Consider the following 17,422-nt stretch of genomic DNA (forward strand, 5'->3'; position numbering starts at 1 on the left):
AGTTGGTACATACAGGCTGCCCTTTCAGGCCAGGCTCTCCACCTGGTCCTTGATCACCTTGTGCTCCTCGGTGACCCCTTTTACCTTGAATTCCAGGTTGACCGGGTAGCCCTTGTTCACCCTAAGAAGAGAGAAAAAAAAAGTGACCTTGACTTTAGAACCTAAGTGAAAGCCAAATACAAGGCTGTCCTCAGGCGTAGTACAAGGCCCTGGGGAAATCAAATGCGACATGATCATCTTCCCCATCAATATTTTCCACATCAGTAATATTTGATTATAATAAACAAGAAGTGTAGCAGTGGGGAAAGAAAGTTCTAAAGACTGTCGTCTTAACTGTGGAAAGAGGAGGGAAGAAGATGCTTCCAGAACTGGGAGGAGGATTGTGGGGCTACAGAGAGAATGGTGGGGTGGGGTGCATGTGTGCAGGGGTGCTTACTTGTGATAAAACTTGTGTTTTATTTTTCTGTGACAAAAGATTCAGATCAGCAAATTATCATTCACTGTCTTGAGACAAAGATACAGGGCTGGGGCTTGACAAATACGGGTTCTTTCTTGTGCAGATTCACACATAGGAGGTAGGGATCCCACTATTTCTTTTCCTACTTTTAGCATTTGTGCAGCCAGATTGAGTTTTAGTGGAATGGGATATTTATGGTATAAACATTAAGAGGAGGTTCAAACTGTAAACAGTAAGCACGTGAGTCATCATTTTCAGTTTACCTTGTATAGGTCAGACTATCTACAAGTTCTTCAGAAGTGGAACTGTGAAAGCCAAATTAAGAGGTCATTGTGAAAAGGGTGCCAGTGTCCTAATCCTAGGCTTTTGTGAAACAGCTTTAGACACTGACTTAATGCCTGGGCTGTCTGGGTCAACTCTGCACTGAGGTATTTCTAAGAGAAGGTTGTTTGGAAAGCCTATTGACACGTGACAATACTCTATGCAATGAATGTTAATGCAAGGCATAATTACTGTCACTCTGACTCTAAGAAATAATCTGTACTCTTACCAGATTAATTGGCTGGTTAGGCTGAGACTTAGAGGAACAGAAAACATATCTGAGAAAGTAAGTATCTGCAAGTAAATAAGATTTTTCAGTTTTTGAGAAGGTGGATGACACAGAGAGGGGAAAAAACCCAGAATGAGTCAAAAAGCATTTTTTAAAGCATTACAGTCCTGGACTGAGAGTTGTTTTGGCAAATTACATGCAATGTAGCTATCTCGGGAGAAGGACATGTCCAGGCCACATACTTTCCTTTTTTCCTAATGTACTTTTATTGTTAGCTACATTTCCTTAAAAGCTATTAATCTTACCATCGTGTGCTCTAGCCAATGAACTCAGGGCCAGTAAGGATGATCGATAACGCCCATCATCAGAACAAAACTTGCAAGTACCTTTGGACCTAGAACTCCTGGGCTTCCTGGAAGGCCTGGTGAACCCTTTGCTCCTCGAGGACCTGGAGACCCAGTCGGCCCTGTTCTTCCTGGGCTGCCTCTGATGCCCTAAATAACATACATAAGACATGAAAACAGGCAATTCCTAGAAAATCCATCCAGAGGCTCAATAACTGTAGGAAGGGTTGGTCTTGTGAAATGCCGCTGTTAACACACTACCCCAGTTTGGAAGTTGTCCTGGGCTTCTTTCCCAAGTAAGTCAAATGTTTAAATAATGTTTTGGCCCACGTAAAATCTCTAATTATAGTTAATGTAATAGTCTTGGGTTTTTAAAATGAAAATACTGAGGCAGTACGAAGTCCACCAGCATCCTCTACTTAAGTAGATTATGTGTAAAGTACGTTGGTTGTATTCTAAATTTTTGTATTCTACTCTGGTATACATGAAAACTCTTATAACTCATTATATGTCCTTAAAAAGAATATTCTGATGGATGTTAACTAAGCTTGTTGTGGCAATCATTAATCAAAGTATACATATATTGCATCATTATATTGTACAACTGAAGCTAATACATGTGAATTATATGAAGCTAATATATGTGAATTACATTTCAATATAAAAGGAAGACTATTCTATTCCTCAATCACACTTGATTCGAGAAAATTTACTCCAAACAGTGTGATCAGGAATAAAGTAAGTAAACCATTTCTCCAGCAAATCCTAAAGTTGACAAACTATCGTTGCAATCCAAATCCAATCCATCACCTGTTTTTGTAGAACTTGTGAGCTAACGACAGCTTTTACATTTTTATGTGTTAAGAAAAATCAAATGAATATTTGAAGACGTAATAATGATACAAAATTAGGATTTCAGTTTTGTTGGAACACAGCCGCACTCATTCATTTAAGCATTGCCAATGGCTACTTTGCAGGTAAGGCAGAGCTGAGCAGTTGTGGCTGAGACTGTAGATGGCACCCATTGCTTCACGCATTTGCAGTGATGCAGTTACAATCTGACAGTGTTTCGAGTGGAACATATGCTGACTTACTGTGGCATTTTATTTATTTTAGTACCAGTGCATATTGGTCATGTCAAAACAAAAGCAAAATAAAGTGAAGTTTGAATACTGCGTGTTTAAAGCACAGTGAAATATGGATTATTTTGTTATCAAATTAGGGGTTAATGCTTTGTATTTTTTATTCAATGACTATAGTTGTGCTAAAAAATAATATACAATATACATCAATATTAGTAGACCAAGCATTGGACACAATATTTTTGAAATGGGACAGTTGATAAAAATTAGGAAAAATAAAAAAAGGGGGCCAAAATAAATTTCTTAAGATTGCTTGCCTTTTGGTAGGAATAGTTGCTTAAAGTGTTGAAGACATCGGAGCAGCATTAATAGTCAATTAAAAAACACACACAAAGCTTTTGAGTGGTTTTCCTTGTCTCTTGATGAATTGATAGATGTTAGTACAGTAGCCCCCTGCCCCTCATCCAAAGGAGGTGGGTTCCAAAACCCTGAGTGGATGCCTGAAACCGTGGGTAGTACTGAACCCTATATATGTATGGTTTTTTCCTGTACCTATGTACCCATAAAATGAAGTTTAATTTCTAAATGAGGCATAGTAAGAGACTAACAGTAAGAACAATTATAACAATATACTGCAATAAAAGTTACATAACTGTGGTCTTTCTCAAAATATCTTATTGAACTGTACTCACCTTTTCACTTAAAGGAAGCACTTTCTGGCTTCCCTTTAGCTGATGTGCACTGCCAGCATCACTGTTCTTGTGTTTTGGAGCCATGATTAAGTAAAATAAGAGTGACCTGAACACAAGCACTGCCATACCTAACTGTAGCTTTGTGGGTTGTCTTGCAAGGTGTTGAGTATCCTATCCCTGCATGTTTAATACGAGTAATTGATGACAGAGAGAGAAGACATGCATCACATGACAGATTATGCTGGATGATTTTAGGATACCTCAACATTCCAGAATTCTAACATAGTACCATTTCGCCTCACTTCACTTGTAATTTTAGGTAATTTTGAGACCTTTGTTCTCCAACAGGAAAAAATATGTATCTTTCAGGTGATCCAGGGACAACGGACACACCTGAAGTCGACAGGTACTTTTAGCTGAGAATAAAAGGACTTTAGGATTAACTGCATACTTGAAAGTTTATTTTACTTTCAGTGCTATCAGACATTTAATACAACACAATGAATATGCTCCAAGTTATTTACTGCTCATGTTGGTTTCTTAGAGAGAAATTTGAGGACAGTAGCAGAGTGTTCTGTACAATGTTCCAAACAATGTTTCATACAAGTAGAGAACAAACATTTTTTATTATGAATACACAGATGGATGAGTAATTTTGCTTTCAAGAGAAACAGATGTTAATCCCTAGGCATTTTTCCAATGTCTTAAAAATGATTTGACTAAAACCCATCAGCAAAGGATAAGTCATTCTGAGCAAATTTAAAAAATAAATAACATCACACTTATTAATTTGTTCAGAGATGCTTAAACCGATCAACACTTTACCTAAGTCTTTAAAAAGTTCATAAGATGATAGGAGTATATGATGTCTCATGGCCAGAGATTTCCATTATCCTCAGATAGGAGCCAAATTGCATGCTTAAATTTTTTTTTGTTTTATTGAGATATAATTGACATATAGTATTATGCAAGTTTAGGTATAGAACATGTTGGTTTCATACATTTATAATTTGCAATGTGATTAATAAAGTAGCCTAGCTAATACCTTTATCATGTCACATATTTATTATTATTTTTTGTTTGTTTTTAGAACAGTTAAGATTTTTGTCTCTGAGAACCTTTGAAACTTATAATACAATATTGTTGACTATAATTACTGTGTTGTGCATTAGCTCTCCAGAACTAGTCATCTACAAGTTGTAAATCTGTACCCTTAAATTGGTTTTGAACTCTGCAGGTAAGTGTCAATTTTTGATAAGACCGAAACTGAGGGCTACTTAAGGGTTGGATTCTAAGGAAACACACACTGGTTCAGCAATGACAACAATAACAACAATATCAACAAGATTTACTTTTTATTGAGTCTCTTCCATACATCAGAAACTGTAATGGGAATATGGTTAGATTGTTTTATTTACTCTCATGTCAGCTAAGGAAAGATGACAGAGCTGCCTTTTACTTTGACTTCCCTGTGGGGAACGAACGGAATAATTTAAGTATAAATCTGCTTTCATTCTGGAACTGAATGGAAAGATCTGGAAATGAAAATGGGGCTGTGTGCACAGATTTAGAGCACAGACACAGACTTTGGGACAATGACGGCTGGTTTGTCTGTAACAGCGAAACATGGCGAAGGGACTGTCACTGTGTTATTCCCCAGGCCCCTTGGTTTAGCTGCCCTATTCTCATTAGAACTGAAGCAAAAACATTAAAAAATAAGTTAGAAAAAAATGGTTTATTATGGGCAATGATAGAAATCTCCATTTAAAAGAGGATTAAGAAAGGAATATTATCTAAAATACGTTGAGTGAAATGATAAACATTTTATGCTAATGATTGATGTTTTCAACAGTAAAATGATAAATTTAAAATGACACTTAACTTCAAATTAGTTGATTTTTTAAAAAAATACTATTCTTGAAATTACTAGGAAGTTTTCTTTCACTCCTGCCAAGCACCCTCTGTGCTCATAGCATCATGTTGATAGAGTTATTTGTAAAAATATAGTAATTAAAATTAATTTTGTCTCTCTAGTATAAAAAACAACTATGATGCCCTGATTTTTTTAATTAGACAACATATTTCCTGTATTTTTGGTTAAACCAGCAAGCTAATGAGTTATAAAAGTAATACTTTGCTTCCTTTACTCCAAGCTCCTAAAAACACTTCAGTTTAAGTAGGAATTTTTCATTTTATTTGGTTTACTAAATATATCCTTCTCTGGAAAGAACTGGCTGTTTTAAAATATGTGGGATAGTAATTATCAGGTGATTATATGCAAGACTGCATTATACATAATGTAGCATTCATACATTTTCCTACAGTGCCAATCCTAAGTAATGTGGCTGAATGTTAGAAATAAGATTTATGAATGAGCAGTATACTAAACTTAGGAGGTAACTTTCGAATCTCTAAACATATTAAAGCTTATGGAACTCAGAGCAGGGTTGAGGCAAGTCTAGGTAGTGAAGACAGGTCTGCTTGACTTAGGTCCATTCCCAAGAGTATACAAAAGTAACTCTTGTTCAGTCTTAATGAATACAGGCATTTCATTCTTTACACATTTCCATTACAAGTACTGGTAGTTTATCCATCCTGCAAAATGGACAGTGCAAATGCCACTATAATATTGAAAAAAATAGTATATCATGTGAAATCTCCTTTACTTAGGTCTCAACTCAAAAATCACATGACTGACAGGGACTGAAAGAGGATATTTCATCTATACTTTGGCTCTTAGACATGTCTAGGCTCACATCACCATGAAAAAATTAAATGTCCGTATTTTATTTTAAAAATAACAGTTCTATCTCCATCCTATCTTATTTGATCCTCTGATAAGCCTGTGAATATGCCAAACTCTTCCTGAGTGCAAGGTTTTGTTTTTTGTTTTTTTTTCATTTTAGTTCTTTCTTATGGTATGTTCTTCTGTCATTCTTTATTTTTTTGACAAATATTAAACTGACCTTATTTTATTTTATTTTTTTAAATTTTATTTTAATTTATTTTTTCAAATACATTTGTCTCTGCCAAACCCCCACCACTTTCCCTTGCCCGCTCCCTTCTTCCCTCTGTCATTGTTTATACGTCTGGCTCAGGATTATCTTTAGTGGTCAGCTGAAGTATAACCTTCTCAGCGAGGCCTCCATAGTCTGCTTCATCTATATGTTTCCTATTATGCTCTGTATCAAAACCCTATCTATTTCATTCACAGAACTTACCACAATTTGCAATTAACAATTTATAGACTACTACTCAATTATTTGGTTGAAATTACAATATTAAATTGTAATTTCTGGGGTATGGGTCAGAAGTAGTCAAACATCAGTAATTTCATCCCGATGTATGTCCCATGAGGGCAATTCTTTGCCCGTCTTGTTCCCTGCTATAGTCCCTAACTCCTGGCTCTATTAGGCACTGAACAAATATTTGTTGAGTAAATAAATGTTAGCTTAATCATGAATACTTAATATTATTAAAAGATGATTAACTCAAGACAGTGGCATAGGTAAATATGGCTTGCCTCCTCACACAACTACATCAAAATTACAACTAAAATATAGAACAACCATCACTCAGAATTGTCAGAAATCAAGTTGAATGTATGTCTGACAACTACGGAATTAAAGAAACCACATCCATTCAGACTGGTAGGAGACACAGAAGGTGCTGGTCCCACATCCATATACGGTGAATAAAAATTCAGGAGGGATATTTTGGGAACAAGGAGTCCCAGCCCCTTATTCCAGTGTCAGGAAGATAAATACCCATAACTTCTGGCTGCAAAAACCAGTGGGGATTAAGTTGGTAGGAGAAATGACCCAAGAAGTTCCCCTTAAAAAACCCACACATGGAGTTACTCAGATTCACTCCTCTGAGCTCCAGCACTGGGGTAGCAGCCTGAAAGGCATCAGTGGCACGTGGGGAGGAACTGAAGTGTCTGGTGTCAAAGTGAGAGCTGGGGGAAAGTTTTCTGTCAGACAGAAAGGTGTGCAGAGGCTCTTGTCCCTCTCTGAGCTCTCCCCCCACAGAACAATAGAGACAGCAGGCAGGTGTCACATATGAGACTCCATCAACCTGGCTAACTCTATTTGCTCCACACGGGAGATCTCCTGAGACTCCTCAGTGAGCCCCCAGTCCCTGTACCTCTTGCTAAGTGACCACAGGCCTGGTACTACCAGCAGCAAGCCTAGATTCACCATTTGGCTTAGCCTGGGAATATCCAAGCCCAGCACAAGTAGCAGCCATCTCAGAATGCTTTACTGCTCATACACGGTGGCCCTGGGTAGAACACAGGTGCTGGGTTGACCTTGGCCTGCACTACCCAGGAAATTCCAAAGCCTGCGTACCCTGCACAGCTGATCCTCCGTGGAGGGTGAAAGTCAGTGGTAAGTAGTCACAGCCAATGCTTGTAGCTGACTGGCCAGGGTATATCCCTCCCATTCATCTGCCAACAGCACCTAAGACTCAACTACAAGAAGAGTGTGTACTCATCCTGCATGAAGGGTGCACCTTGAGTACCCAGCTTGAGTGATGGGGAGGCTGTGCCACTGGACCCTACAGGACACCTATTACATTAGGTTACACAACCAAGACATGGAGTCAATGCAGCCCTACCTGATACATAGAAACAAACACAGGGAGTCTGCAAAAATGAGGATACAAAGAAACACAGTCCAAATGAAAGAACAGATTGAAACTCCAGAAAAAGAACTAAACAAAATGGAGATAAGTGAACTATCAGATGCAGAGTTCAAAACACTGGTTATAAAAATGCTCAAGGAACTTAGTGAGGACCTAAACAGCATAAAACAGATCCAGTCAGAAATGAAGGATACACTAATTGAAATCAAGAACAATTTATAAGGAAACAACAGTATACTGGATAAAGCCAAGAATCAAATCAATAATACGGAACATAAGAAAGCAAAAAAGAGCCAATCAGAACAAGAAGAAGAAAAAAGAATCCCCAAAAAGTGAGGATAGTGCCTCTGGGACAACTTTAAGAAGGCCAACATTTGCATCATAGTGGTGCCAAAGGGAGAAGAGAAAGAGCAAGAAATTGGAAATCTATTTGAAAAAACAATGAAAGAAAACTTCCTTAATTTGGTGAAGGAAGTTGACATGCAAGTCCAGGAAGCACAGAGAGTCCCAAACAAGATGGATGCAAAGAGGCCCACACCAAGACACATCATAATTAAAATGCCAAGCCTTAAAGATAAAGAGAGAATCTTAGATGCAGCAAGAGAAAAGGAGTGAGTTACCTACAGGGGAGTTCCCATAAGATGGTCAGCTGATTTCTCAAAAGAAACTTTGCAGGCTAGAAGGGATTGGCAAGGAATATTCAAAGTCATGAAAAGGAGAGGCCTACATCCAAGACTGTGCAACCCAGCAAAGCTATCATTTAGAATTGAAGGGCAGAAAAAGAGCTTCCCAGACAAGAAAAAAACTAAAGGAGTTCATCATCATCAAACCATTATTATATGAAATGTTAAAGAGACTTATTTAATAAAAAGAAGAGCAAAACTATGAACAATAAAATGGCAAAAATATCTATCAATAATTAAATTTAAAAAATAAACAAAGCAAACAAGAACAGAGACAGAATCATGTGTACGGAGTGCATTTTGATGGTTGCTGTTTAGGACCACTTTGCGTGGTATCAGGAATTGTAGCTTTGCGCAAGCCAGGCCTTGAAAATGGGCCTGTGAGTCTTGACCAGAAAGCTGGGTATGCTGGGAGACAGACATGACCTGATGCTAGCACTGAGGGTTCCTGTGGGAAATCTGTCCTAAAGAATGCATTGTAGCCACTGAAGCTTGCTCTGCTTTGTACAGCCCTGATAATGAAAAATGAAGTGTTTAACCTCAAGGCAGGGGAGAAAATTCCCAAGCTCCTGAGCCATGCCTTAATGACAATTTGGCATCAGTATGTCTAACAGACCCTAACCTAAGGCTGATCTTTGTGCTCCTTCTATTGTTATCTGTAAACAGTATCTCTTTTCCATTAACTGTAGCCCTCTGACACTGCTTAATGAGCTATGCATGTATGCTGTATACCCCTTCACATATCATTCTTAATAAGAGCCACTTCAGAGAAGGGCTTGGGGCATTCTCCACTAGAGAGATTGCCACTCTCCCCTCCTAGCAGACAAATTGTGTCTGGAATGACTCATTTCATCCATGGTGGCTGGGAGGACTCTGTGGGACAGGGACTCCCTCAGGTTGCCAGATGGGAGGGGGATGTGGGGAAATGAGTGAAGAGGGGAGGGGATTAAGAAGTACAAATAGTTAGTCTAGAATAGCCATGGGGATGTAAAGTACATTATAGGAAATGGAGCAGCCAAAGAACTTACATGCACGACCATGGACGTGAACAATGGTGGGGGGATGGCCTAAGGGATTGAGGTTTCTGGGTGGAGCGGGGCAAAGGGGGAAAAATTGGGACAACTGTACTAGTATAATAAAGATAATTAAAAAATAAAAAAAATTGTAAAAAAAAAGGTGATAACACAGTAAGTCCATGCAGCATACTAAGCATTTCACATATGATATCTTACTTGATTCTCATAAAAACCATATGAATTATATATTATTGTACTCATTTTATAGATGATGCTTAAAATGTTAAGTAGCTAACAGAGCTTAATTTTAAACTCCAGTCTCCAAAGTCATACTTGTTATTCAAAGAATATTGGTTCCTCAAATATTTATTGCACTTCTTCTATGGGCCTGACACTGTGCTAGGTGCTAGGGATACACAGATGAATACGACACAACCCCAGTTCTACAGGAGTTTGCAATCTCTTGGAGAAGGAAGACATAAAGAGAAGTAGTCAGAAACCATATTATCCAGGTTGTGATGGAAGCAGTGTACAGAGTATACAGAAGTTCAGAGCAGGCACGCCTAACTCTGAGTGGAGTCCCACGAAGTATGCCTGAAAGGAGGTAACAGTTCAATTTATTCCTGAAAGATCAAAAATTTGTTCATCTTTAACTTAGAGGGAAAGACCAAAGTGCTTTCCAAGCTGAGATACTAAAATGCATGAACAAAGGCATGAAAGTGAGGGAAATACATAGAATTTGGTGGATGTCTAAGTAATGAATCATATACTTGAAGGAGTACAGCACAGTGGTCAAGAACAGAGCCTCTGAATCTACACCGCCTGAATTTGAATTCTGGCTCTATTATTTGTTGTCTTTGTGACCTTGGACAAGGTACTTACCTCTCTGAGTCCCATCTTCCTTTTCCGTAAACTGGAGATAACAGGTTTACCTACTTCATGGGGTTTTTGTGAGGATTAAATAACTTCATACATATTCAACACCTGGAACACTGTCTGACACATAATAAACATTTAATAATTGTTTGCTGTTATGGTCACTGAAATGCACGCATGAGGAGAAAGGTAGAATATAAGACTGGAAATGTAAACAGAGTCCAGGCTGTGAAGGAACAACATTCCATAAGAGTATCAACTAGACTGGATTGGGTGGGAGTCATTGAAGATTCAAATAGGAAAGTTAATCCTTTAGAAAATCTTTCATTTTGTTGCTAATAAGCAGCCAAATAGACTGAGTTTCGTTTGCTCTGGAAGAGTTCCTAATGAGCAGAAAATGGTCCAAAACAAGCAGCAGGGGGAGAAGAGGGAAAAAGTAGCAATAAGGTTAAGCCATAACTGGAGAATCGGTCTCTTAGTGATCAAGAGTTAGCAGGATATGCTGAATGTAGATCTGGTCAAGGCAGGTATGTTTCTTTCTTCAAAACACTGACAGGAAATAAATGTACCTTAGACACAGAAGTATCTGTAGTGTGACTAGCTCACGGACTAGAGAACACACTGGCCAGACAGGTGGCAGGACTGTGCTGGTGTTTCTAATCGAAGCTCCCGTGGTGGTCCTGCTACTCTATGCTTGGATTATGAGCGGGCTGATGAAGTGTGTTTTTCCTTCTTATACTGGACACAATCCACATGTGGAAAACTCAAAACTTTCCATGTTCTTTTAGGATAAGCATATCATCTGAGACAACACTTAAGCCCATGTTCACCTGACAAACTGTGAAGTCAAGATTGAAAGGCCTTGGTTTGTCCTAAATCAAGTTGTTTTGTTTCTTCCTCTCCTTCTCAATAACCAATTTTATTAGTTGCAGCAATAAAAAATAAGACTGGTAAGCCTTCATTTTGATGACAGATGGATTTATGATCTTTGCAGAGAAAAGTTGTTTTCTTTTTTCATAGATGATTGAGGCACTATGCTTGTGCAGAAGTCCAACTCAATGAAAACAGCATGTAGACTCATTTACTACAAATGTGCTAAGTTGACTAGTCTCAAAACACTCATTTGTATAGGAGGAAATTAACACAGGCAACTGTGAACTTCCCCAAAACTGTCCTTCGGTTATAGTCATGTGACCATGAAAAAACCATTGAAACTGCAGTGAATTTGCCAGGAATTCTTTAAATCCTTGGCCACATTAAAAACAGAAAAATCAAAACAAAACAAAAAACCAAAGGACAAAAAGAAATAAAGAATACTGTTTAGGAAAATCAGGCAGTTGCATAATGCTAGAAATCCCAGAATAAATATTTTTCTCAGTGGAAAAATCCAACAGTCCTTAAAGATAAGCCAAAAACACCACCATGCCATGATTTAAAAAAAAAAAAAAAAAAAAGACCAAAGGAAAGATGTCCTTATCCTTTGTTGAAAATATTCCAGGGAATCTGCTAGTATTTTGAGACTATGTTATTCTCTGAATTAGTTTTTCTATTAACATAATAGGTTTTAGAAGTAATCATCTTAAAAATCACATTCCCTAATGATCAGTTTAGCCATTGCTACCTAATTTCATTGAATAGACATTATCATTCTACTTTCACAGTAAATATCCTACAGGGAGAAGAGACGTTTGTAAGAAATATTTCCAAATTCATAAATACCAAAGTAAACCTTGTGGTTAAAAGGGAATTCCTCAAGGAAAGGTTATTTTGTTTTTATTTTGATGAATATAAAACACTTCAATACTTATTGACATCTTGTTATCCTAAGTATGCATGTAAAACTGTTCTAACTTATTCTTACAAAAAGCCAAAAAATAAGAGATGATGATTTATGATCTGATAAATCATTGCTTACTAATTGCAATACCAGACACCATTCAACTGCATGAGAGGTATTCAATGTTATTGTAATTTGTTCCAATTTCTTTCATCACAAAATTCAATGAGCTTTTCATACTAGCCATATGTAAAGGGACATGAAGTTCAGAATCTGTTTTTTAAAAATGACCCCCAACTAGAAGGAAAGTAACTTAGGAAATGGAGCAAGACTCTACAGGTTTTGTTGTCCTACCAATTCCTATTCAGAGTCTCTTTTCCCTTGATTATGTCTTCAGCCCTTCCATCTCTACTAGGTCCTTCTAGCATTTAAATAGGGCCAAGATTCTCTCATTTAAAAATGCTATCTACCTGAATCTCAGTTTCTTCTGTAGTTAATTGCCCTATTTTCTCCTTTAGAGCCAAATTTCTCCACTTCAGAATTGTCTGAATTTCTTGATTCTCTCCTTGGTCTCTCCTCGAGCACTCCAATCCTGTTTATGCCTCTACTCATCAAGTCAAATGGTTATTTGCTAAAGTTACCAATGACCTCCATATACTAAACTAAAACACAATGGTTAGAATTTCATCTTGCTAGCTTTCTGTATTAGTCAGGGACCTTCCTTGCAAATACCGGTAACCACTACCCGCCCCAGGATAATTTAATCAGATATTTACCAAAAAGACAATGAGTAGCTCATATAGTCCCTGATAAACCTAGAAAAGCAAGTTTGAAAAATGGATAGAATTAAAGGGAGGTTAGGCAGCCCAAATTTGGACACTGCAGTGTGCACCAGCCCTGGAAACTGAGGGTTGCTGATATTACTACTTCTGTGTATCATCAACTCCTCCATTGAAGGCCCCGTGTATACAACTGATTGGTTAGGCTTAGGTCATGGACCTACATCCTTGTTTCAAGGAGGGGCTGAGACGTGAAAGTCTTAAATTTTTGACTTCTGTAGCAGAAGCTAGTGTCCTAGAAAGGCTAAAAAAAAAGAAGAGTAAACATAAAAATGGGCTTACGATGTTGAGTAACCAAAACAACAAAAACACAATTAATAAACAAATGTCCCACACACTTAGGATTATTAGATATACTTGATGACTTTTTTCTTCTTGGGATATTCTTTCTCTATTTTTCATGACATTACCTTCTTTTCTTCCTCTCTATTTTGCTCATTCCATTTCAGTTTCCTTTGAAGTCTCGTCTTCCTCCTTTGCCTGACTTCTAAATGATAGAATACCTCACCGCTTGATTCTGGACCTTCTTTCCACTGTGTACTTCATATTTGTGTTTGCTTTTTTTTTCATTTTCTCCCCAAAGTCATTCACTGCCTCTTCTCTACTGTGCCACTTGTTCTGGGAATCTGACCTTCATGGACTACATCACCTGGGCTTTCTTGTTCTCTGACTTCCAGTTTGAGTTGGCCAATGGGATTCACCACTGAGTTACAGACATGTGGGAGGAGAGAGAGGTAATATCTTTATTTCTCCTCTATCCTTCCAGCTTTGGTATTTTGTCCTTTTCCAACAGCTCCGTATCTCAACTTGTCTCTTGACCTGACGTTATTTCTTTTCTTTAACCTTTCAGGTCTAAGGGTGGTAACCATTTCCTACTATTGATGGTTTCTAAGTTCCCCAAAATCCTTTTTGGCTATTTTTACCCTGTCTGCATTTCCCTAAATAGCTTCTTCAAAATTCCAGTTGAATATTCCATCTGCTTCCTAACAGGATTCTGATTAGTGCATTTTTATATGTTGATGACTCTCAAATTAATATTTGACCTCCTCTCTGAGCTCTAGCCTAGAATATATGATTACTGACTTACCTCCACTTGGATGTCATCAACTTACCCATAAAATTTGGGCCTCTTTCAGGCTTTTTAGTGATGGGCCCATAGTGCACTGAGTTAGAAACTTGGTAAGTTAGAAATATGAAAATTATCCTTGACGCCTCTTTTTCTCCCTCACCTCACATAATCAAATATCAAGTTCTATCAAAGCTACCTTGTAAACACCACCTAAATTCATCCACTTCTTTCCATTGCCACTTCACCAGTCTAGTCTAACCCATGAACATATGTAGCCTGGGATGCCACAATAAATAGTCTTATTAGTCTCCTGAATCTAATCTCTCCCCCTTCCAGCCCATTTTCCATACTGGACCTGCAGGGCATCCATTAAAAATGTAAAATTGGATAACGTCCCTCCTAAGCTTAAACCTCAATGGGTTCTAACTATCCTTACATAATAATGTTGAATACCCTTAATAAGTCCTTCAATATTCACCATGATGTGTCCCTTGTATACCTGAACAGAATGAAACTATCACTCTACACCTTGCTCACTCAACTTTAGCCCCCAATTGGTCTTGTTATGGTTCTTCAAACACACAATGTTCTTCCTAGCTTTAATTATGCTATTGACTCTACTGAGAATGTTTCTTTCCTGCTCCACAACATAATTATTATTCCTAACTTACTAACTCTTACTTATCAGTCAGTGTCATCTTTCCACCCTCTTCCTTCATATAACACCACTTTACATAATTGTAAATTATTGACATAAAGTAAATTGGCATAAGAATACAGCTGTGAAATCATTATCACAAGCAAGATAACATATCCACCCCCCAAAAGTGTTCCCCATCCCTTTGTAAGCCACCCTTCCCATACTCCAATCTCCAAGAAACCACTAATTTCCTTTTTGTCACTACAGACCACTTTACATTTTCTAGAATTTATGTACATAGAGTCACACAGTATGTGCCCTTTTTGTGTGCTTTCTTTTTTTTAACTCAGCATATCTATTTTGAGGTCGATTCTTGGGGTAGCATATATCAATAAATCATTGTTTTCATTGTGGACTAATATTTCACTGTACACATATACCACAATTTGTTTAGTGATTCATCTTTTGATGGATGCTTGGGTTTTTTCCAGTATGGGGCTCTTACAAAGAAAGCCACACTTTCTCCATCTGTAGAGAAAAGATCAGCTATATGCGCCTGTCATGTGCAAGTTTTTGTGTGGACATAGCTTTCATTTCTCTTGGTTAGGAGTGAAATGGCTGGGTCATATGATAGGTATATGGTTAATGTTTTAAGATACTACCAGTGTATAGGATAATTGACATCTTAATTGTGTTGAGCTTTCTGATCCATTAACATAGAATATATACTACTTCTTTAGGTCTTCTTTATTTTCTGTCTGCAGTGTTTTATAATTTTCAGTATACAGGTTTGTACATTTTTGAGGGGTCAGATTATCTCATTTTGATGCTATTGTAAGAACTGCTTTGTAAATGTCAATTTCTGATTGTTTATTGTTAATATATACAAATACAATTCAGTTTTGTTTATTCATCTTGTAGCCTGAAACCTTCCTAAATTTACTTATTAGCTTTTTATATTTGTTTTGTTTTGATTTGAGCTACTTTTAAGACTGAGATCTCAAATGAAAGTCCTCTTTAAACCAGACTGATGTTAATGGCATAAGTCTATAAGATATCTATTTTAATTAAAAAACACTAGCCTGTCAAAGTTTTCTAGGTCTTAACCTAATGCTCTTATGTTCTGACATATTGCTTCTAAAACAAATAAGCTTTTTAATAACATTCACCTTTTCTGATAGAATCTAGGCAGATATTTATTTCTAAAATAATTAAGCTTGTTACATCACAGTTTCATAGTTTGTTTTTTTAAACAAATGTGTTAACTCATCATAGTGAATGAGGAATATTAATTTGGGTTTGGATTTAGGCATAGCATCATGCCATATTCGATAAACAGCTAGGATTAACTAATTAATTAAGAAGAGAAAAACAGGTAATCATATACAAATAACAGAAATGTAAAAGGGTAAATTTTACTGGGCTCTTGAAAGTATGTGGTTAACTATTCTATTTTGAGGGAAAACAACATGGGAAACAAAAGTATCTTGATGATGATGACATGAGGGAAGGAAAGAAGAGAAATAGCTAAGTGAACATAAAATATGATTTTTAAATTTCAGATAAAATAAGATGGAAATTTTATAGGAAAATAAGAGAAAATCTGTATCATTGCACCACCACCAGATAAATAGAGAAAAAACATTCACACAATTTTTGTAAAGTAAAATACTGAGGCTGTAAAAGTAAAGGGAAAATAATTTTTGGCAGAACCTGCCTTGAGGTACTGCCAAGGCTCAAATGTTCCAAAGGTGGTTTTTGATGAACTCAAAACACAGCCAGGCTGGGTCGTCCCTAAGACTTTATTTATGGTTCTTATTTACAAGATTTTATATGTGTAAAATGATATAAATTAAAAATAGGCATTATTAGATATAAAATATCTAAGTGAATGTACCATTGACACTCTCTGGAAATCACAGACACAATTCCAAAATAACTATTACAGAAATGATTGGCTTAGCTTGAGCCAATGTCAAAGCTAAGATAGTCAGAATATCTATGGTCTGGCAAGGAGACACTATTTATAAAAACTAAAAAGCAAAGAAATATTCGATCTACTCACAGGAAGTCCCTGTTTTCCTGGCAGCCCGACTTTCCCCGGGGCCCCGGGGGTGCCATCTGCTCCGTGGAGTCCTCGGAGGCCCTTTGGCCCTGGTAGGCCTGTAAGTCCCTTGGTAATTAAAAATTACTTGATTATAGAGATATACTGTACAGATGATTAAATAACAAATATGTTTATATTTATGGGGAAGGGGGAGGATGTTTACATTTTTAATACCCTGTCCCAGGATAACTTTTCTTGTGTCTTGGATTCTTTAATGGTTTACTATTTGGATTCAACAGATCAGGCCACTGTCATGAAAAGTTCCCTAAACAAAAATGCCAAGCTAAGCAGCAATTTACTCTGTGTCCTTTTCAGCTTTACTGTAATTCTCTGGTCATTCTCATTGTGCCAGCCCACGCTTTCTCCATCTGTAGAGAAAAGATCAGCTATATGGACCTGTCAAGCTTAGGATATAGATGTAGATAGCATGATTTGTAAGGGTAAAGTTTCTAACCACCCAGGCAGACCATTCGCTGCTGAATCAATTATGATTTAAAACATCTTACACATGGAAAAACAAACAGTTCCATGGGACATAAATATCTTTTCTTTGATTCACAAATATGTTCTTCTCCATGCTTCCAGAGACGATTAATGAAACCTCATGTTGTATTATTTTCCAAACAACCAAAATATGGCTCATTTT

At 37.2% G+C, this 17,422-nt stretch overlaps 1 protein-coding gene across 1 annotated transcript in view; it reads right to left on the bottom strand.

Moving 5' to 3' along the window:
• COL24A1 (collagen type XXIV alpha 1 chain) overlaps positions 1-17,422 on the bottom strand; it is a 299,775-nt gene that overhangs the window by 34,987 nt on the left and 247,366 nt on the right. Inside the window, 3 exon segments of the mRNA XM_054566926.1 lie at positions 14-121; positions 1,394-1,501; positions 16,735-16,842. Coding sequence (XP_054422901.1) covers positions 14-121; positions 1,394-1,501; positions 16,735-16,842 — 324 coding nt within the window.

Source organism: Pteronotus mesoamericanus, unplaced genomic scaffold (genome assembly GCF_021234165.1).
Source record: "Pteronotus mesoamericanus isolate MK-2021 breed Mesoamerican mustached bat unplaced genomic scaffold, CSHL_Meso_final contig_181, whole genome shotgun sequence".
Taxonomy (NCBI): domain Eukaryota; kingdom Metazoa; phylum Chordata; class Mammalia; order Chiroptera; family Mormoopidae; genus Pteronotus; species Pteronotus mesoamericanus.